This window comes from Chlamydotis macqueenii, chromosome 2 (assembly GCF_036417535.1).
Source record: "Chlamydotis macqueenii isolate bChlMac1 chromosome 2, bChlMac1.mat, whole genome shotgun sequence".
NCBI classification, from domain to species: domain Eukaryota; kingdom Metazoa; phylum Chordata; class Aves; order Otidiformes; family Otididae; genus Chlamydotis; species Chlamydotis macqueenii.
Window position 1 is genome coordinate 141,361,542 of NC_141557.1, and position 22,525 is coordinate 141,384,066.

The 22,525-nt window shown below is 41.9% G+C and overlaps 1 protein-coding gene across 3 annotated transcripts in view; it reads right to left on the reverse strand.

Annotated features, from left to right (window-relative positions):
• Positions 1 to 10,911: 10,911 nt before the first annotated feature.
• Positions 10,912 to 22,525, reverse strand: part of RNF19A (ring finger protein 19A, RBR E3 ubiquitin protein ligase) — a 58,663-nt gene continuing 47,049 nt past the window's right edge. For all 3 annotated transcript variants that reach the window (XM_086741092.1, XM_086741090.1, XM_086741091.1), the window contains 6 exons: positions 22,349 to 22,511; positions 17,733 to 17,847; positions 15,506 to 15,667; positions 15,107 to 15,320; positions 13,540 to 13,683; positions 10,912 to 13,150 (listed from right to left, as the gene is read on the reverse strand). In XM_086741092.1, the coding sequence (XP_086597218.1) occupies positions 12,460 to 13,150; positions 13,540 to 13,683; positions 15,107 to 15,320; positions 15,506 to 15,667; positions 17,733 to 17,847; positions 22,349 to 22,511 (1,489 nt within the window). In that variant the 3' untranslated portion in view covers positions 10,912 to 12,459. The remainder of the gene's footprint in view (positions 13,151 to 13,539; positions 13,684 to 15,106; positions 15,321 to 15,505; positions 15,668 to 17,732; positions 17,848 to 22,348; positions 22,512 to 22,525) is intronic.

The window sequence follows — 22,525 nt, forward strand, 5'->3', positions numbered from 1 at the left end:
AAAAAAATAAAGTTTTTTTCTTAAAAAGTATAATTATGGATTCTCTTTTCTGGTTCTACAGTCTTTAGGCTTATAGATCTGACATATGCATTATGAGTTTTGTCTTGAAGTAGAGTGCCAAGAATGAGGTTTTTAATTCCTAAAGCCCTGTCAGTACAACTGATGTTTTTTCTTTTTAAATGTCCTCTTTTTACATGATTGTCATGTGTTCAAGAGAGATCTGTAGCTCATCTAACCTATGCATAGCCAGTTGTACTTCACCAACAAAGTGCCAGTTTCATTCTTCAGTCACGGTGGCAAGGTATTCACATTCACCAATTTGTGTGTTGGTGACTTCCATCTTTTTATTTTTTCCACTGTAGTTTAGTATTTTCAGAGAATGTTCATTGTGTGTGTGCAGCTTACTGACATGGTTTAGAAAATTTCATTGATTTTCATTTAGTACAGTTCAGAGTGGTTTTAATAACAATAAGAAGTTGGAGGATTGTATTAATAATACATGGATTAGGAAAAAGTTACTGTGCTAAAAGAAAGCATAAAAACCACCTATGTAATTTCAGAACAGTCCCACTTGCTTGAAAACTCTAGTTGAGTAAGGGCCAATGTCAAAAGCCACCGCATCACAAAAGCTCTTGATAAAGTTAAATCTTTCTCTGTGCCACCAAAACCGCCAAGTGTTAAAAACTCTTCAGAGATCTCCTGAGAAGCAGTCTTGACTCCTACAGTTTGTATCTCATTGGTATAGTTTGTTTTCATACTGAAGACAAAAATCAGAATCTTTGCAGCAGTAAATCATAATAAAAATATAATTTAGTAAATTTAGGAGACAGACATTATAAAAAAAGACAAAAAGGCTTCAGAAGATGAGATTTTTTTTTTTTTTTTTTAATGGAGTGTTCTTGACAAATCCTTTATCCATGGGGAAATAGACAAATGGGTTTTCCTAGATAGGTATAGTGTCACAGTTAATTTTAGGACAGTTGTAATCAATCCCTAGCGATTAAACTAGAAACCTAAAAGTGGTGCAGTAGTCCAGGAAGATACCTTTTCTGATAGTATCTTCCACCTTGAATGTCAGCTGAAACAGAGCTGTTCTGGTTTTGTTTAGTGAGGAGGGGCTATGGTGGCAGCTTCTGTAGGAAACTGCTAGAAGTTGCTCCCCTTTGTTCAGTGGACTCAGCTGGGCCTAGGGTGGACCCGCTGCTGGCCAAGGCCGAGCCGATTGGTAGCAGAATGTTCTGTGATAACACCTCTGTGATAATGGATTTAAGAAGAGGAAAACTGAAAAAAAAAAAAGGGGGGAGAAGATGTGAAGCAGCTGAGTGGGAGCAGAGAGGGGGAGGCGGGAGCCTTGGGGCCCTTGCAGCCCTTGCAGGCCTCACGCTCTGGCCTCCCGCCGGGCGGCCGACTAGGCCAGACTTGGCCTGGCTGCAAGGAGTAGCGGAGAGGAGATGAGAGGTGAATGAGATGTAACAAAATCCTGAGAGGCGTCTGCCAGCCTGTTGTGAAGAACTTTTCTTGTGTGAGGAACGGCTGCAGACGCCAAGGTCAGTTCAGAAGGAGGGGGAGGAGTAATGCGGCTCCTCGTCAAGATTCCCCTGCAGCCTGTGGTGATGACCATGGTGGAGCGGGCTGTCCCCCTGCAGCCTCTGGAGGACCCCACGCTGGGGCAGGCAGATGCCTGAAGGTGGCTGTGGCCCATGGAGGGCCCACTGGAGCAGCTGTTGTGGAGGGACTGCACCCCATGGAAGAGGTGACCCACGCCAGAGCAGTTTCACGAAGGACTGTGGCCCGTGGGAGGGACCCCATGAAGGAGCAGGGGAGGAATGTGAGGAGTTCTTCCCCCGACGATGAAGCAGCAGTGTAAAACAACGCGTGATGAACTGACTGCAACCCCCATTCTTCCCCCCTGTGCCGCTCAGGGGGGGAAGGTGGTAGAGATAATGTTAAGCTTGGGAACAGGGAAGGATTGGGGGAGGTTATCTTGTTCCCTGTCTCATTCTCCTGATAGTTTTAGTAATAAATGAATAGTTTTCCCCAAGTGGAGTCTGTTTACCGTAATGTACCGTAACGTAAAGTTACGGTAACTTCAAAGATTTTCCCCGTCCTTATCTCAAACCTCGAGCTGTTTTTCTTATATCATCTCCCCTTCTCTCAGAGGGTGGGGGGAGTGAGAGAGAGAGACTGTGTAGTCTGGTCCCGATCGGGGCTGAGCTACAACAAGAGCTTGACTCAGTTTGAAGTAAAAATGACAGAGATGCACAGATCAGGAAGCTAAAATTACCCCTTGTGAAGAAGTTCTAAATGGAGAACTGCAGCCATATTTGCAAGCGAACCTGTTACCCGGCTGGCAGGAGGGAGCCACCACCACCTGCAATCAGGGATTTGTGCCCATGTGTGTCAGATGCAGTGAGTATGCCTGTGTTTAGTTGGCAGCAATAAGAGGGCAGGTTTGTCTAAAAAGCTTAAACTCAGCCCTAATGAAATAATTTGGCAACAAATGGGTTTTCACTTTCCCTGTGCCTGAGTGGTTCCTTTAGTTTAAGGCAGACCATAGGGTCTGGCTGGTTGAGTATTTAGATGCACCACCCACCCCCACAACTCTCTTCAAACACTCTTTAGCAGCGAGTCCCTCTAGTAGAGCTTGACACTGATCTCAAACAATATTCCAGTATATTCCCAGCCCTTGTTCTTCAACTTTTTTTTAAAGCTCATTCCAGTCCATGATTCCAAAGGGAGAAGACACTTCTTGAAGTCTTGCATTCCTGAAACCGCTGCTAGGCCAGGCACATGCTCCCAGCAGTTCTCCTGGCTGCTCGCTGGGAGACGGACACATTTCCTCCAGCACCTTATTGTGCACCTCATTCTGAAGCAGAAGCCACTGAACAGTAATTGATGCAGTAATTGATTGCTGTGCACTACAGGTAGCAGGCCCCGAAAGTTACAGGCACTAAATCTTTACAACATCTATTCTTTTAATATCGGGTCAGCTGTATTCTCTGCAGATCTCTTCTGTCTGACGCTCCTCGCACCTGTCTCAACTAGGAACTTTTAGCCTCAGCCAAAGAAATATTTTTAAGTTCAAGGGAATAAAGAAGAAACCTAAACATTTATTGTTTTAAGAGCTGAAAGAGGAAGTCAAACAGTCAAATGCATATTTCTTAAAAAAAAAAAAGAAAAAAGAAAAAAAAAGTTAGCAACTCTCAAATGTGAGAAAAATGGCCCAGGAAGCTTAGCAAAAAATGAAAGAAAAGTTTGACACGCAAGCAGCTCAGTGTTACTCTCTTGGGCTTGTCCCTCAGCATTAACATCCACCTTTAAAAAAAAACCACAACCAACACACAAAAAAAAACCCCAAACCAAAACCAAAACAAAACCCCACCCCATGCAACCACAAACAAAACCAAGCCAACAACAATACAAAAGCCTGCTTCAGAAGGACAATGCTGGTTATTCAGGTGATGGGAACCGGCAAGGGCAGTGTCATCCCAAAGCTGCAATTAGCTGGCCAGCCCCAACACAGCCAGTGGCAGAGTAAAAAAAAAATCCCCTGTAGAGAGGAGCTAACCAGGCGTGCAGTGACCAGTTTGCTCAGGGCTACAACCCCCTCTTTTTATCACATGTGGAAAGACAGTGAGTTTTTTTTCTGTAACCACGGAAAGGTGGGACTGGGTGGCTAGGGACTAGAGCATGCTGGGAACAGGGGTTTGTGGTGGTGCTCCTCTCAAAATATTTTTGAAATTTTTTAGAAAAGCCATCGCCAGGTAGAACAGGTGCTGTCACCCAAAGGGCAACTGTAAGAGATACTACAAGGGCTGAGTGTCATCATGGCACAGTTGCTTCTGGTCCCAAAAAGCTCCTTTACTGCAGAACCCTCACCACTACTCTTTCCTCTCCCTGCATAGTGGGACAGGCAGCAGAAGTTGGTGAGAGCCCAGTTGCTGGCAAACCATGCTCTCTGCTCTTTTGTGGGAAGTTTTTCTCCACTCATCTGCACCTGCTCTGCTTTTTGTAATCCAGTTGGACAAATCACAGAATCACAGACTGGTTTGGGTCGGAAGGGACCTTTAAAGGTCATCTAGTCCAACCCCCCCTGCAAGGAGCAGGGACCTCTCCAACCAGATCAGGTTGCTCAGAGCCTCATCCAACCTGGCCTTGACTGTTTCCAGGGATGGGGCTTCCACCACCTCTCTGGGCAACCTGTGCCAGTGTTCCACCATCCTCAGTGTAAAAAAAAAAAATTTCTTCCTTATATCCAGTCTGAATCTACTTCCCTCTGTGTTAAAACCATTACCACATCAGCTTATCACAACAGGCCCTGCTAAAGAGTTTCTCCCCATCTTTCCTGTAGGCCCCCTTGAGGTACTGGAAGGCTGCTCTAAGGCCTCTCCAGAGCCTCCTCTTCTCCAGGCTGAACAGCCCCAACTCTCTCAGCCTGTCCTCATAAGAGAGGGGCTCCAGCCCTCTTATCATCTTTGTGGCCTCCTCTGGACTCACTCCAACAGGTTGGGGGCTCCAGAGCTGGACGGAGTACTGCGGGTGGGGTCTCACCAGAGTGGAGTAGAGGGGTAGAGTCACCTCCCTCGACCTGTTGGCAACGCTCCTCTTGATGCAGCCCAGGATGTGGTTGGCTTTCTGGGCTGTGAGCACAAATAAAACGCTACTCCTCCTGGCAGGCCTTTCAGAAGGACATGAACTGAAGTATTTAGATTTGTGCATTACAAGAACTAAAACATATTTTTGAACAGCAGGGAACAAGATTTCTTCCCCACTTATAAATCAAGATTTATGACGTGAGTCAGTGTAACTCTGCTCACTGCCCACTAGCTGCAGCTACCCAAGGACAAAGGGCAGGCAGCTCGGCGCAGGGTACCACGCCTGGGTGGCTGAAGGAGTATCAAATATCGCTCATCCGCGAGTACCCCCTGCTTCAGCGGTCACTGCCTGTGCAGCACTCCTTACCTCCCCATCAGGATGTGACACATCTCGGTGCGAGCTGCAGCCTCCAACTGCGGCAGTGCTGGGCACTGGTGTCATTTCCTTGTGGTCCCGTGCTATTTCTCGGTTGCTGCTTGCTAAATGCCACCCTCATAAATAAATTCAGCAACACGAGAGTGGTTTTGCCAGTAAGCGAGGGGGGTTATAGGGGGTAAAGTGCCCAGCGCGCAGAGTGGGTTTTCGGAAACGTCTTGAGCATGCAGCCTGTGAGCACAGGGTAGCTCGAGCCACATAAACTCCATCAGCACTGCTCTGGTGCCTAAACCCTGATTTAGGCTGCTGTGAATTTTTTGTCTCCTTATTGCTGAGATGGTAAGCGATAAGAGTCCTTTTGTCAAGTCAGCTCACCAAGATCTGGTGTAAGCAGAGCTGTGTCTTGTCAGCCTGCTGGCTTTGCCCACCGGAATGATTGCTGCTGCCCACCATGTCTCAAAGGTCTGTGGCCTGGCACGTGAGCGAGGTGTGACGGCAGGTTCATGTTTGTAGCCGAGCTTCCAGCTGCTGCAAGGAGGCTGGAGGTTGTTCCAGGCAGAGCTCTGTTCCCTCTGGTGCCTGAGCCAAAACCAAAACATTTCCAGAGAAGCCCAGTACAGCCGTTTTTAATCATGTCTTAGGAATCAGCCCAGAGGCTGGTAAGGGGATGCTCTTACCCAGCTGTGCTCCCAGGCGCTTTACCTCCTTCTCCTGCCCCACAGTTCCCACAGAGCATGCAGTCAAACCCAACAGCTGGGAGCTGGCGATAAGGCCCAAAGCATTTCTCAGCAGTTTCACACTATTTGCTTATTTGTCTGTGTTTAACTCAGTGCACTCAGACACACTGCCGTACAGGCCACGGCTGAGGAGCAGCAGGACAGATTTGCTCAGCCAGGCAGTTCCACTCCCTTTGGGCTTCCCACATGCCGCTGAAGTGCCAGCTCTGTGTTTGTCTCAGCCCTGCCTGACGTCGGGGTCAGCACAGCTCAGTGCTGGACGGCCATGCTATGCTTGCGGCTTTTGGTGCTCTGTGGGAGCTGGGAGGTGAACCTGCAGAAGTGAAGCTGAAGGAGGTCACAGAGAAATCCCACTGCAGAGGCAGTAACAGACTTGATCTGCCTCAAACGCCGTCTTTCCCCACTCCAGGTGGGGGCTGCCATGATGGGGATGGTGCAAAGCTGAGATCTTGCAGGAGCTGCAGCTGGCCCCAGTACTCAAGGGTACTTTAAAATACATGTTTCAGTCTAATTACATAGATGAGATAGATAGATTGCTATGTTATTCTATTTTAGCAATAATTTCATCTGAATTCAAACAAAACTGAGAGACGAGAAGGTCTGGAGGCAGCTACTCAAAGAGGTCCTCCAGCACAGCCCAAGCATTCCCTTCACCACGACGAGAGGGTCAGACACACTGCACAATTGAGTTCCTCTAGCAGAGGACTCTTTACACAGGTACAGCCCAAAGAGGGGATGCTCCTAGGCACTGAACTCAGCTCATGTGAAAAGGGGACAAATGGTCAAGACTCGTCTCAGCAGCTTTTCCAATTACAGCTTCAGAAGGTGGTTTCCTGCTCTTGCAGAGGTTATTCCACCTTCTTGACAGTTTCTTTAGGGCACCTCACCCTTCTTACACAGGCAGGGTGCAGCCTCCTCCCTGGTGTGCAAGCAGCAGCTGTGCTCAGCACCAAGAGAGCTGTCAGCATTGCGCTCTGCCTGCACAGCTGACTGGCAGAGATCCTCCCATGGAAGCAGGTAATGGGAACTTTTGAGCAACGTTCTAGCTCGTTAAATCTGCAAGGCTTAGCACGAGTTCAGTGCTACAGCAGCTGGCAGCAAACTCACAGTGGTGAAGATGAGATCCCAGATGCTTCCAGGGAACTCAGGAGTCTGCTTTGACACAGCACCGTGACACCAGCAGGGCTGACCAGCACTACACACTCTCCCAGGAGGCAGCGTCTGTATACGATGGTGACTGGAGAGTGGCAGGTTTTGGCAGAACAATACAAAACCACGTCACTTCCTGGGGGAGAACTGGAAGCTCTTCGTCCAACATCACATTCACCTGTCTGCAGTCTATACCCTCACTTTATGCCGAACGTCCTTAACATTATCATGTGAACAGCAACAAACCACAGCTAGGGACTGGAGGATAACATCTTCAGAGCCATCTTCTAAGACTTGGGGTTCTTTTTGATTGACTTCCCTTAGGCACAAGAATTAGAGGCACAAACCACAAGAGTAGCACTAACACTTCCTTTGCCTCCCACACAAACTTCTTGATTCTCGTGTTCACATTTCCCTCTTGTTTCTCCTGCCCTTTGAGAATGAAGGTAATGAAGACAAAACCACCAGTTTGGGAGTGTCTCTCACCAAGATCAGACCTGGGGTTCTTTGATCCTCATGTGGAGAACATTTTGCTCCCACAGCAGCATCAGATTGCTCCATCCAAGAAGATCATGTGTCTGTCACCCTCAGGGCAGACAGGAACAGTCAAGGTGGTAATGGTGCTCTTTAGACCTTTATAATTTCAGAATGGTTCTCTCAGGTTCAATTCTGAGTTTCTGCTCAAGACTGCCTCAAGGTCACCTGAATTAGATGGAATGTTAATGTTTGTGTCTTTTCCTCCCAGAACACCAGTTGAAGGAGGGTGCAAAGTAGCTTTTGATAGTTTATTCTTAAAGTAACAAAACTTTTAGATTATGTGACTGCCAGAAAAGAAGACAGCAGTGGACACAGGTAAGCAGCATTATTCCCAAGGGAGGGCCACCGCTGGTTAGCAGGATCCACACCAGAGCCCAGGCTGCAGCAGTGCATCTACTAAGAATTTCTGCCACTTAAAAGAGGGGGGGTGGGGGGAATCTTTACAATGGTCACTTAAAGCCCTTAGTTGCACCTTGATCAGTCCTTATCCAAGGCAGAGGCATCCAAAAATGCTGCTGCCTTTTAGAGTGACATGCCATCGCTGCTTGTCTGCAAGGCAATGGTGAAGGTGATGTGCTGAGTAGCTGGATTTCTTCAGCTTCTCTGCACACGTTCACCTCCTGCCTGCCTCCCCATCTTCAGAATCTTTTCATTTCTTGAAACCTCCAGTGCAATGGAGGCAAGGAATCCCTGCCCACCCTGCACAGAGCACCCAGCCACAAGAGAGGTGGGAGCACCATGCAGTCCGTAGGATGTGGTTCAGAGAAGTGTTCAGCTCCAAATGCCAGTGAGATGCCTTCAGAGCACGGCTGTGCCACGCGGACAAATTTCCAAGCTTTCCTTTCCAAACACCAACAGAGGACAGGATATGTAACCTTTCTTATTTTTTTGCTTAGTACCATTTTGCCCCCTTTTTTGTATGATTTGGCTTAAATCTAATTGAATAAATTTTAAATAGACAATTTCATAAGCATAGGACCTGGTATTTTGGGTTGGTTTGGTTTTTTTTTTTTCTCTCCCAGTAAGGTAACTAAAAATCTCTCCCCTAAACACTTAAATAAAGTGAACTTTTATTAGGAAATTATTTTTAAGTTCATTAACTCCAGGTAATATTTTCGAGCCATCTCCTTGGTTATCCTTATAAAGCATTATTACCCATGAGAGTGATGGCATTACAAAGTAGGCAACTATTTAAAAATTAATTTGGATTTGCATCTTGAAATGACTGGAAGAGACATACGTCAGTAAAGTGTTTACATATCAGTAATCAGCTTATACATGCAAAAGTTTGAGACATTAATTCAACGAAAGGAAGGCATGTACAAATCCAGGTGCTTTACTACAAAAAAAAAAAAAAGCATATGCAAACATCGGGAGGAAAGATTGTATGATTGTTTATTTCTATTTAAAGTTCTAACTCTCTGATAGAGCAGATGTTAAAATTAATTTCCTCTTGAGATTCACAATCTGACATAAATTAGTCACACTGGCCAGGAACCATGAAGAAAATTTCTGAAAAAAAAAATCACCATGATAGGAGACCAGATGCAAACTCGATCTTTCCTGTGGTTTATTTAATTGAAAGAAAAAATTTGCTTTATTGAATTCTTATCCTGGTAGATCTATAAATAAGAGAAGCATATTCTTTATTAGTGTATTAATGGAAGTGTTGTATATTTTACTTTTTTTACAGACTCAAAACAAAATTCAGTGCTGCATTGAATTTATAGTGCTGTTTAGACAGCCTCACATATGAAATATTACCTCTGAATAAAAAAGTTACAAAATGAATCAGCAAAAAGTTTTCTGCTGAAAACTGACCTAAAAGTGAACAGAAAAAAACTTACACATATTTCAGCATGTTATCTCTTAATATGGCATATAAAATTATCAAAGATGGTTTTAGAGTGGCTGAAAATAACACTACCTTTTGATAAAGTTTACTTACAAGAGTAAGCCGTATTTCCAGTTTCCTGCACAGCAAATGGAGACCCTGAGAAATGAAGGTTTAAACTCACAGAAACAGGTCTTCCACTTCCCCATTCCCTGCTGAAGATTACATTGCATTGCTACAAATTGATGTGCTTCAGTCATTTCACAGGTGTCCTAGACAAACCTAAATCACACATTTTCAGACTGAGACATCAGCTTCAAAACAAAACTGAAAATAAAAGCCAAAGGGGAGGTCTGCCTTCTGCTGTACAGTGTGGAGCAAATAACTTCTGGCTTGATATGGCTAACGGAAGGTGGCTGTATGAGACTGCAGAGAAATTTAACTTACTCAGGTTTAGAAATAGGAGGCCTTGAAGAACATTCACCAGGTGTTGGACTGCTTGTGCAGTGACAGAAGCATGACTGGCTCACGTTTACCCCTTCCTCCAACCTCTGTCTAAAGATTCAGTTAACAGTTCAGTTCATGACTGTAACTGAGACATTTCTATACTGGCCTGAAAAATTACATCAGAATTCACAAACTGGTGCTGTAAGATGATCAACAGCAAATGCTTCATTCAGTTAATGCTGATCCTGATTCAATACATTTACTCTTCGGTAACAATGCATTTATTAAGTGTTGGGGGGGGGGGGGGGAGGGGCTGGGGTGGGAATCAATCAGGAGCAAAGCACAAAAAGAAACTATTAACAGTAACCTCCCTAAGTAAATATAAAATTTGCATTCACTTCCAATTCAGAGTGCCTGATGATATGGCAAAAATTGCCTGTATGCCTTGCTACCATTTCTAGGGTACACCGTTTCACTCATCCCATTTCTTATCCTCACTTTGAGCATCTGCTATCAGAAAAGGTATTAAAAAATGCTGTAATTGTAGCTTTAAAGTTGACCAAGCATAAGAGTTATCTTGTCATTGATTCTGATACAAACATAATTACATACAGGTTTGGGATGAGGCAGATCCAGCTATGTCTTCTGTAATGCATCCCAATCCATTTTAGTTTCTTACTTCCGGAGTCTGTCACGATGCAGGTAAAGAAAATGAGCCCAGTGAGTAGGCAGTTCAGCGAAGCAAAAAAATACCAGCTGTTACCCAGAAACTCTGGCCAATCTGCAGTATTTCAGAATGAATCTCCTACAGATTGTGAATTGGGAAGATCCCCACTTTAAATGGAGAAAGAGTCCTGAGCTTAGCTCAGCAATCTGACCATGGCCTGTCCATTTGTACCAAGACGGTGCAATTCTATTTCAAGTACTATGCTTACGCCAGAGCCGCATCCTCTCAACAGCCTACTGTCCTGCCTGCCACAGAGGCAGCTCAGATTGCTATTCTGTAAAAGATGAAAAGAAATCAGGTTGAAGCGTTGTACAAAAATGTAACTAACTTTAGATTCTATATTTCAAAGCATCAGAGCATTCAACCTCCAAAGCACACCTAACAAAATTAAAATGTTTAAAGGCAACAAGAGACGACAGCAGTCAGCACCTTACAGAAAAGCAGCTCCTGCTGGGAGCATACTCATGTTCACAGGCTAGCCAGCACACTCGACTAAGGACCACTAGAAGTCAGTATTTAGACATTTATTTCAGATAGGCAGTTTACACGCATATTATTGAGCAAAACTGAATTGCAAATATACAAATACTGTAACAAGCATTATCAAATAACATAACTGGCACTAGTGTTATAAGCATATTACTGAAACTGGTGAGGATAAGTCATGGAAGAGGATTGCAGCTCACGGCATTTTCTTTTTATCCGACCAAACTTCCAGTAGCACCATAATGGCAACATATGAAACACAAGACAGAACATTGTTAACTGTTATTCTGATATTCACAATTTTTTTTTTTTTTAATTTTAGTGAATTACATAGCAAAAAAAAAAGTTAACAGTGTAGGCGCTTTGGCCAACTTCAGCTTGTGTTCAGCTGTACATCTTCCATATGGAAAAGAAAAAGAAAAAAGCCAGCATATTTGGAACCCATCTTTGCACTTGGGCAGTCATTGCACTGCACTTTGATTCTGGGACTGAAGGTATGTATGTCTTGCAAAGAGATGTCATGTCCACTAAAGCCTGAGTGAGTCTTTGGTAGGCTAATACTTCATTATTATTACACATTTATCTACCACAGTCATTTTTTTCACTAGAATTTTCTTTTGTGATCCAAGGTGGCCAAAGAGGACATTCTGGAAAACATTACAGTAAAATCCTCAAACGACCAGGCACTTCAAACCCAGTCTTTTCCAAAGGCACCAAGAATTGATGGGGCACCATTCCCCCCCCCAATGAAAGGTGACTGCATCTGCTTTTCTACAATGCTTATAAGTCACTGGATTGTTATCTTACAGTTTTTATACACTCTATAATAGCCTTATCTGCTGCATGGTTGGTTGCATGAATAAATAAGTAACCCCACTGTTCTTCACAGGTGACATCTTCATTCCACCATACAATAAGTACCTATTTCTTCTGTTTCAAAACTATGCCAAATGCCATAACCTTGCTCAAAGTGTACACACATACAAACGCTTCCGACACAGGCTACATCCATCTGAAGATATGCAGTTCATTCTACATGCATTCTAAATACAATGTGTCCAGTTATGAAACAAAATTATCATTACAAATATTCACTGTTGAAATATGTTTATATAGGTCTCTGCAAAACTTTTGCTTCCCTCAAATAGAGTTCACACAAGAATGGTTTTAAGTCACTAACGCTCAGCTAACACCCATTTATCCCAAACCCCTTATTTTCCAAGTGAACAGTGCAGGACATATTATTCATTTCAGCATTTAACATATTAAGAATTTACCAATTTTTATCTAAATACACCAAGTATATGCTTTCAAGCAAAGTTGTGGCAAAAATACAAAACATGGACGTATTTGTACTGCTGTAATGCACTTGGTTAAAGCCTTCATGTCTTCACACAGGTCTAAGATCCATATGAAGTATTTTGCCTTATCAGACAAGTATATATAAAATGCAGTTGTATCAAAACCTTGCTTCTGCTGGTCACCTGAAACTTACGGAAGTCGCATGTAATTCAACCAGCTTTCAGACAGGGTTCGTTAGTGGTAAATTTATTTTTGCAGCACTTACAGGCTTAGATTTCAGTCTGAATAGCAGTGCTTAATTCCACAGCATGTTGTGAATGGTTGTTGTTTGTTTCTTTCAGTGTTTCACCAACACCTAAATCGACATCTGTTGAAGATCCATTATTAATGCTCTCCTCAGCAATGTAACTCAGCTGTGGAACATCAGTGCTTGGGGCTGTTGGAACAGGCGCAGGGATTCCACTTGGCTGTGGAGAGTTTTCCAGGCGATCATTTTCCACCTCTGGGAGAACGCTGACTGTGGTAAAGCGGGTATGATAGTCGCTGGAACCATGGCTACAGGAAGTTTTCATACTTTCCATATCTGAGCAACTAAACTCAGAAAAGTGACTTGAGTGAGAATCTGCTACAGATGGAATACTGTCGCTAAGAGAGGGAGAGTCAAATTCACTGGAGTTTGTGCTTTGTTGTTCCAACAGCTGAGCATCCATGTCCTCTCTTGTCTCATTTATCTTCATGCTGCTCTTCTTTCTCAGCTTTCCTTTACATTTTTTTCCTGCTGTTGTTTCTTTGGACCACTTGGTGGCACTAGATTTACTTTCTGGCAAGCAGGCCGACGAACAACCGGCATTACCACGACCTGCAGCACTGCCATCATCAACACTACTGCTTCCGCTGTTGTGTCTGAATTTGGCTGGCTTTGATTCAATATCCACTTGCACTTCCATACTGTTGCCTTCCCTAGAACAAAAAAAGAATCCGTGAGTTGAAGTGGTCATCTAAGGCAAGTCAGCTAACAGCAAAACAAACTCTTACTGCTTTCCAAGATATATAGCAAAAGAAAGTTAGAGATGTAACTGGTTTTAGAAAATTTAAGCGTTTAAACAAATAAACAATCCAAAGAAAAACATGAAGTCTGAAAGATCAAACGCTTAACTGAGCTACAGTGATGGCATTCCTCTCTGGAAATAACCTTGGAAAATATAAGCAAATAAAACATGCAATTAAATTTGTAACAAAACTTGCATTTTCAAAGGGTAATCATTAAAGTAGAACAGCTGGGGCATGCTTAGAATATCCTTTAATAATCAAGGCCTCTTAATGTTCTGTTTTCACCACATTTGTCTTACCTGTCCAAAGGGATGTAGGAGTTCAGGATGGATCCTGCCATCGCTTTGGTACTGGCGTTATCACTAACTGTTCCCAAGCTGACTGTGCCAGATTCTCCACTTAGACTGTATCGTTCTTTCTGCACGTCTGCTTGTACTTCCAGTCTTGGAGAGAACGAAAGAGAGTTGCATATACTGCAGCTACAGTTAAAGCACACTAACTGAAAATTGGCGTCACCTTGTAGAGTTTCTCCACCATTCAGTAGTAAGTAGAGTTTATTAGCTACTCCAATACAGAGGTGCATATTTACCCTACTGAAACAGGTTCTCTCTTCCCACTGTCAAAACCGACTATCTTCTGATCAAAAAATCCCAATTACACACACACCCAAAAGCAAAACCAGATTAATTTCCCAACAAAGCAAAGTGTTGCGTGTTAACCAGAGGTTCTGGATTCTTTCACTTCCCGAGATTTACAAGAACAACTTCCAGGCTTAGCTACAATTCTTTTGCAGATAGTGTACCATACTCTAAAAATGGAAAAAAACAATTAGAATGGTACATAAGTTCAAGACATTTTAGTTACCCTGTTTCTCCAGCTGCAAAATTATTACTAACCAAATCACAGGGAGAGAACTGTGTTCTGTACTCTGCTTTATATTGTATCCTTATCAGCTGCAACAGGAATAATGAAAGCTTGAACAATCTTAAGCTGGGCTGAGCAGATAAACTAGAAATCAAATTATAAGCTTTCTTCTAAATCTTTGTTTATCTATGTTCTGACAGTGAACTGGAAGTGTTTTTTCTTTTTGTTTTCCACTCTCAGCTCTGTAAAGAAGAGGATAGGTATACCTCACTCAGCAGTCACAGCCTGAAACACATAAGGAAACTCTTGATGCTATACTGCCCTCCTTATTCTATATAGCCTGGACTTCCGAATAACTCAAGAAAATGAGCAGTGTTAGCACCTAATTTAAACAGCAAATTCCATCCTAACACTAAATGTTAACAATCCTTTCCAGGGACTGCCTTTGTCTTTGCGGTGCAGGACAGCCAACAAAGAGTAAGCCCCCAATTCACAGGAGGCATTGAGCACATAAGTGACAAGAAGTTGCCACCTCAGCAAGGCCAGGTGCCCAGCTGCCTCCCCTCCCCTCCTCCCTACGTCCACTTTGAATTCACACTCGAGCCAGGTGTTCTGAAGGCACAGCTCAGTATTTCTAGACTACTAAACGAGTCAGCAGTTCTGACTTTGGAGTTATATGCACTGGAGAACACGACTCTGTTAGACGTGAGGTGCCTCCCTCTGACTCCTGGGTACAAGCCACTCTCCTGGGAAGCAGGAGAACAAGATCTCAGGCCCCACTCACCCTGAAAAAAATTAAAACTTTTCTTTGAGGATTGTGGTCTGGCAGGATTCTTGGAAATCAGCAGGTTTGTCAGAGACTAACTGTCTCTATTTCCCAGACACAGTTCCTTTTAATAGTAACCAATTTAAAAAAAAAGAAAAGTCAAACCCCCTAGTAACACCACTTCCTCTGCTAACGTGTAGAGCAGGATACCGTACAGCAAAAAGTGTGTCTCTTACCTGTTAAAGCAGTTAACCATTGCACTTCCTGAGAGACTCCCTGTTATGCTAGCCCCAGCCAAGGCCATGGTACTAGCAGTTTCGCTTAGGTTGTCCCGAATGGCTCCTATTCTGTCCATGTGGCTACCACTTGCACTCAAGCTGCCAGTCAGTCCTCCAACGCTTCCTTCGCCTATGCTAGGGTTATGACGTGCCTCTGCTACTGAAGTGGTATCTAGACAGAAATAAAGAAGTTAGTTGTCAGTAACTTGTCAGTTATGGAAGTAGAACTTAGTAGTTTCTAGAATGTGACCATGGAAACCATTCGTCTTCTGTAAATAAGTACTTTAGTATCTAAGGCCATCGAATGTAAGTCACAAAGTCCAAATTTATAGAAAACGAAACACTGAATTTTCTTACCTACAGCTGCATTTGTTCCACCAACATTTATATCATTTTCATCGTCAAATTCTATTCTGACACCTTTTCCATTGCCTGCTGACACACCACAGCCTCCACTTCGGCAGAGGGAAATTGGAACCACACCATACACGTAAGCCAGCATAATAGGAACACCAATACCTACAGACAAAAGCAGAATCATTCATTAAATGTGACCTATATTTTAGAGCCTTTCATAAAAGCTATTTTATTTTCCATGATTACTTAATATTTCACACTTGAAAGAAACCAGGAGGGAGCAAAATTAAGAAATATTGGTAAATCGCTAAGGTGCAATCACAGAGAAGTACTTTCAGCAGGCAGAACGTCCTCTACAGCACTGGTGAGCAGAGAAGCTTAATGTTTGATGAATTAATACTTCCAGTATGTCCATAACATCTTTTACAAACAAAATGAAAATACTTTAAAGGTTCATATAAGCTCCACTGGGGACTGTAATAATGTTCCATCTGAGAAGCACAAACAGTAGAGATCTATTTCAAATGTTATTCAACTAAAACTGTTACTACCTCTACTAATTTAATAAGAGTCTTGATTTCGCATCCACTGAAGTCAGATAGGGCTTTGCTATCAATTTAATAGGACTTAACATTATTACTACTGTGGGAGCTTTCATACTTATTGTATCACACTGATTCAATTAAAAAGAATTAATTACACAAGTTTTCCTTAAAAGTAAACAGTTGTGTGCAGCACAGTTGCAGGAGTTAAGGCAAACCAGTGAAAGGAACTGTGGGCTAAAGTGCATGCAGGTATACACACACACCCATCCATCCTACCGTTTCTAGTGGTCTGTGAAAGCTGCTACTCTGGCATATGAGCTAAACCATTGTATGGCTTTGCTGATGTAAGTACACAGAAGGTACAGAAAAAACACAGACTGAAAAATGGCAAGGTGGCACATCCTGATAAAGCCAGGACAGAGGCAGACCCAATGCAAAGGCCTCTCTGTCTTACCCAAAAGAAGGATTCCAGTTGTAAGAAGTCCCTTTCACTAGAAATTCCTCAGCATTCAAGGAGGAAATCTGTATCTCAAGGTTATTATTTTGGAAGCTACATGATGCCTGAGCCTGGAGGCCACGTGTTAATGGCAACAGGGCAAGAGTAAAACACCACAAAACTCAACTCTCTCCCTAAAAAGTCAAGTTTCATCTCCGGTCAGGAATAAGAAATAGCTCTTAAGAATGAGGTAAAGCAGACCTGTAAATACATCTATGACACTTTGTGTCCAACTACCTGTTTAGTGGGGATCTGACACCACAACTACATGAGAACAATGCAATGCAGACAGACACCAGAGACAGTTTTATGACTAGCATGTCTGCGTTTGCAGAGGTCCACCATTGTTAACAAGCAGTTCAGAGTACAGCTTCATAGCCAGTTTAAACCATCACTTGCTAAAAGTGTCCCTGTCTTCCTGAGGCCACTCATTCCTCTCTGAGCATTATTTTCTGGCACAAGGGGGAACACTGCATACACAACTGCGTGACGAATTGGATCAGAGGACGGATCCAGCTTAAAACTAAATGGTGGGTCTTAACGTGAATCAGTTATCCATGGCAGCTTACTGTGCAACTGTAAAGATGCCTGTGCTACAACAGAGGAGAAGCAAGGCAGTGCTGGGCAAGTTCACTCCTTTCAAAAAAATCAGAGTTTGTTTACAGTGAGCTTGAAATTACAGAGTAGGACAATCAGTATTTTGTAATGTACAGACAAGTCTTCCTCAAATGCTATCCTCAACAATCCCTATGAGAAACAATGCGATAGAACTCTGACTCCCAGAGCACAACAGTTTGTCAATTATTGTCACATTAAGTGTAAGAGACTTTTTCTTGTGTGTTGAGAAAAGTTTGATATGAAGTTACTCAAATACAAATATTCTCTGTGCAATAGTTCTTTCTTGGTCAGTCATTTAAAAAAAAGCTTTAAATACTTCAGTTTTAAAAGCCAGATATGACAGTGTGGAAAATTCCATTTGCAAGATAAAAATTATTTTTAATTCTTCATTTTAATGCAGCACTGTATTCTCCATGCTGCCTCAATAAATGTGTAACTCCTCATTATCTTGGTTCCTTCACCTATAAAAGGAAACTATGGGATTCATCTCAGCTGTTTTATTAATGAGTGCTTATAGAGCTCTAGTTGCACGGTGTTACAATTACACAAAATAGTAATATTTGCTTACCTACAGTTACCGCAGCTACAACTGGGGAAACAATTACAGACAAGGTTACACCACCTGCTATAGCCAAGTTTCGCTTGTGCTTCGAAATGTCTTTGCCTTCGTATCGATTGTGAATCTTGAGAGAAGAAAAGAAGAAAGGGTTTTTAGAGTATTATCATAATCAATAATACACTGCTGCAAGGATTGAAGAAATGACATATTATAGTTTGGAATCTGTACTCTGCTCTCTTCCAGAGACACCGCAATTTATGTCATGATTTATTCCTTATCTCCAAGAAGAGAAAATGTATACATTTCTTAATTTTAGACAACTTCTTACAAGCTAGAAGTCCTCCTATCCAGCAACTAAGCATTTACTTTCAGCCTCAAGTTAGAAGAGCTAAATCACTGAACAGCTTTTTTTTGTTTGTTGGTTTAATCATTACTCCAGCTTACATGGTTGGGAAAAGTAGACAATTTTCAGGATCAAAAAATTACCACATCTGATTAAACTGACACTTCTTATTCCCAGTCATCTTTCTCCTGAACAATATGGAGTGAAACTTTCACAGATTATTAGATCTATGGAAACAGAGGTTGACATAACAGAGCAGCTAAAATCTTGCAGAAAGGCAGCCTTCACCAAACATATCCTAGAAGGGGGGAGAGCACAAACTCCATTGCTCTGGCACCCTCTCATGACAAGTTGTTGAGATAGGAAATATTTTAGCAAACCCGAGTCTTAGCTGTGCTACTATTTACCAAGGAATCTGCTAACTAAAACCCTTACTGACGCTTCAAGTCTGCAGCAACTCCGAAATGTGACTTATCTGATGCAAATCCCACATGAACCCGAAAGGCCTTCAAAGATCACTGTTTTACAGAGATTTCCCACTTTTTGCATGTTTCATTTATTCTCTCTAGGAACACAGCTTTTCAGGAATATACACTTCATCTGTCATCATTCTTGGTTACAATGCAATTACAAAGGAACAATAGGTGGCTGTCTTAATGGTTGTCATAAGGCTAAGTTAATCCTCACTGCATCTAAGGAGGAACACAAAAGAGCGTACCAAGAAGATAATCACAATATTTTTATATCAATACGCTACTGAAAAAAAAATTACAAAAAAAAAAATGAGCTGGAAGTTTTATTAAATGCACTTTTGAAATTATAATTTCAATCAGAGATTTGGTAGAGTAGTTCTCATTTTGGAATAAACTTAAAGTATTTGTGTTTGTTCAGGAAGGACAGGCAAGGAAAGGGCAGAGAAGACCCTGCACTTCATATAAAGAGAATGTATTTACTTGCTCTGAGGTACATTACACAAAGAGCAACACAGAATGAGGGAGGCACTTGAATGTGGAACATATCTATGCATTAAAAAGGGAAAATTGAACATGAACACTCTCACAGTACGAGTGTGGAAGAATAACAAACCCAGGAAGATCAGGTTTCACGGGGCTCTAAGCAATTAGCAGGATCACCTCAGGCACTGAGCTTTACTGTTATGGGCGATTTTAACTACTGAAACAAAAAGCATACTGGATTCCTTAAACATAAAGCAACAAAAAGGAATGGAAGGGAGTGGTTACAGAGGAGAAACCAATTAAAAACATTAAGATAGAAGGTTACATTGGTAGGAATGACTATGAAGTAAGATACTTCCAAATATTGAGTAAAGAATATCCAAATAAAAATGCTGGGCCAGAAGAAGAGGGATTTCCATAAACACAGAAGACTGGTAGGTTACAAGACTTGTATCTATAAAAAGAGAGGACTATCACTTCCTTAAGGAAACTTGCAAAGCACAAGCACAAAGTCTTCCAGTACAGAAGACAGACAGCATGTTGTACAAGAACAATGAAGCTTCCTTTACTGAAGCAGCAGCAGCAGCATTAAGAAAATAGAAAGTAGGTCAGATTACTATGAATGGGTATAAAAGAGCAGCATGACGGTGTCAGGACAAAGTCAGAGAGGTTAAAATAGAGGAGACAAAAAGCAAGGGATTTCAAAGTCAACAAAAATTTATTTTACAAGTACACTGCTAGTAAGAGGAAGACCAAAATGGATCAATTTGTTATTTAACAAAAAGGAAAGAAAGCCAGCAGATGAAATTCGAGACTTATTATATGTTTTTTCCCTTCAGTTGTCACTAAATATCAACTATGAGCCAGGTGACTGGTGACAAAGGAGTAAGATCTGTAAAAAAAACAGTAAGTTAGAGCGTACTTACATGAGTTGACTGAAAAATATCTCAGTAAGCCCAATTTCAGAGCCCCTAATAATAATTTTTGAAAATTATTATTCATATGTCTGGAAATAAAATAATCAGGAAAGCTGGAAAAAGTTAAACTGCAATGATAATCTTTAAAAACACGTAAAACAAGAAGCTGGGGAATTAAAGACCAGGGAACTGCACTACAATTTCCTGAAAACTGGGAACTTGTAGACACCAAAGCAAATGCAGGACAGAGGATGCACTGTTTTCTTTCGAGTATAAATCACATCAACTTAATTTTCTTCTGTGACAAGATAACTAGCTTTGAGGATGGGGATAAGCACTGATTTGAAAAAAATTTCAACATTTTCTTCTATGACACTCAACAGGTTGTAATGGTCCAGAGTGAAAAATGGACTAGAGAAAACAGCTGTTACCTCCGTGTAAAATCATCTGAGTTGTCATGAGGTTTTTCACTCCTCAAACCGAAACTCTTCACCCTACACTCTTCCAAGAGATATGCCCTGGATCCAAGATTATTCAGCACGTTCATTAACCTTGAAGACGGAAGGAGAGGAATGTGTGTGTTGAATTCCAGGCCAATACAATCTGGCAAGGCTGCAAGAATGCCAGAACTCATATTAGGAGTCGAAAAGATGGCCTGAAATGACTAAGATGCAGCACAACAGTAATGAATTCAAGACTACCTTTAGGATGAGACCAATTGCCTAAATTACCAGTACGGTAGCGAAGGGTATGCGTTTTAGAGTAAACAAAATGAAAATAGCATGCTGTTGAAAAATATAACTGGCACTTATATGCACAGGATCACCCTTTCATTAAACTCAGCAGTAGTAATGCTTCAGCTTCACTGCTACATTCCAGGAGACAAGATGAGAATCAGAGTTCTAGAACAGTGTGTTTTCCTGACAGTTTGTCAAGGAAAAGTGGAAGTGCTAGGTTTGTTTAGAGAAAAGAATGAAAGTGGACTTAATCATCAAATATGTAATGGGATATTGCAAAGCAAAAGGTTCTTTCTGACAGTTGAAGATAGGGCAATAAGAATTTAGTGTAGGAAGAGAATTTACATTAATGTTAGAAAAATCAATATTACTAAGAAAATTAGGCTTGGAGAGCCTCTGGAATCTCCATCATCAGATGTTTTCAAGAAGAGTGCAAACATGTGACATGAGTCACAGAAAAATGACCATTAAGCAGTGGAGTACAATGGAAATTCTCATGAGGCTGCCCTCACAGGGTAACTTTCTGAGACTTTACCATTAATATATGAAAGGTGCTCAGTGATAGGGACCTATCCCAAAATCTAATGAGAAAAGCAGAACATGCAATAGTAATTTGAAACAGGCAACTCCTGCCTTCTTACTGTCATCATTTTTAAGGTTCCAGTGACTGTATGGCACCAAGCAAACAGAATACAAGGGCCAAATACAGTGGAAAAGTTGCACCCCTGGACTTTTTGTCTAGCAGCAACAGCTCATGTGAGAGAGAAACACCTCCCCCTCCCCGCAATAAGTGTAGAATTATGTGTCTGTGCCAGTCACTGAGAGAATCCATGCTGATAAAAGCAGAAAACCAAGTCTTCTGATTATGCCATCCAGTACACGTAACTGAACACTTAGCATCTGCTGAACCAAGCCATCATTTCAAAAAGTCCGTTTCCAGAAGATGTGGTTAACTTACTATTTTATCCTAAGTTAGAATTACAAGAGGTAATTATCTTGTTTTCCTTGCAATTTGTCATTGACTTAATACTAAAAGCTACTATGTTTTTGAGAGGAAATACATCAACTGCATTCTGATTAACATGAACATTTCTAGCCGATTCCCATAAACAGTAAAATGTAGATGCTGTCTAGTTACCTGCACTGAACGCTGCTCCACCCGGTGCACTGGCCCAAGGCAATTAACAAGCTGTTGAGTACAAATGCTTAAATGTGTGCACGCACAAACCTATACTAGCAGAATTTCATACTGAAATACTGGTAGCTAACTGCTTTTAAGAAAAATAAGAAGGATTTCCTTTTTGCCTTCCCTCTTCTCTAAATATTGTTTAATTCTAAGGGAAACCAGAGATTAAAAACAGCAATTTGGAAAAAGCATGCAAAAAATTCCATGGCAAGATGCAGAAATTGGAAATCGTCTGGAGTCTCGCTCTGCCTGTTTTAAGAGGAACTACATTCTTAAAAATATTGCTTCTCCTTCCTGTACAATTGAAACAAATATCCTTAAACAATTTAGGGGTTGGTTTGGTTGGTTTTAGGGGCTTGGGGTTTTTTTGTTTGTTTTGTTTTTTTAAAGACTGGTGAAGACAGCCAACTGAATGTAGTACTACCCAAGTCATACAATGCAGAAGGTAAAAACCTGAAGCATGCTAGGAGTTGTAGCACAGTTTACCTTACGTCCCACATACACAGGAATTCCAATAATCATAGCAGGAATGGCAATGCCAGCTATTAAGGCAATTCCTACAGGAGCTCCCACAAGTGTTCCTAATTGCCACAGTATTTTCTTCTTACGGCTCCACGGTTTCTTTCCCCAAAACGTGCAACCTGATGGGCTAATAGAAAGAAG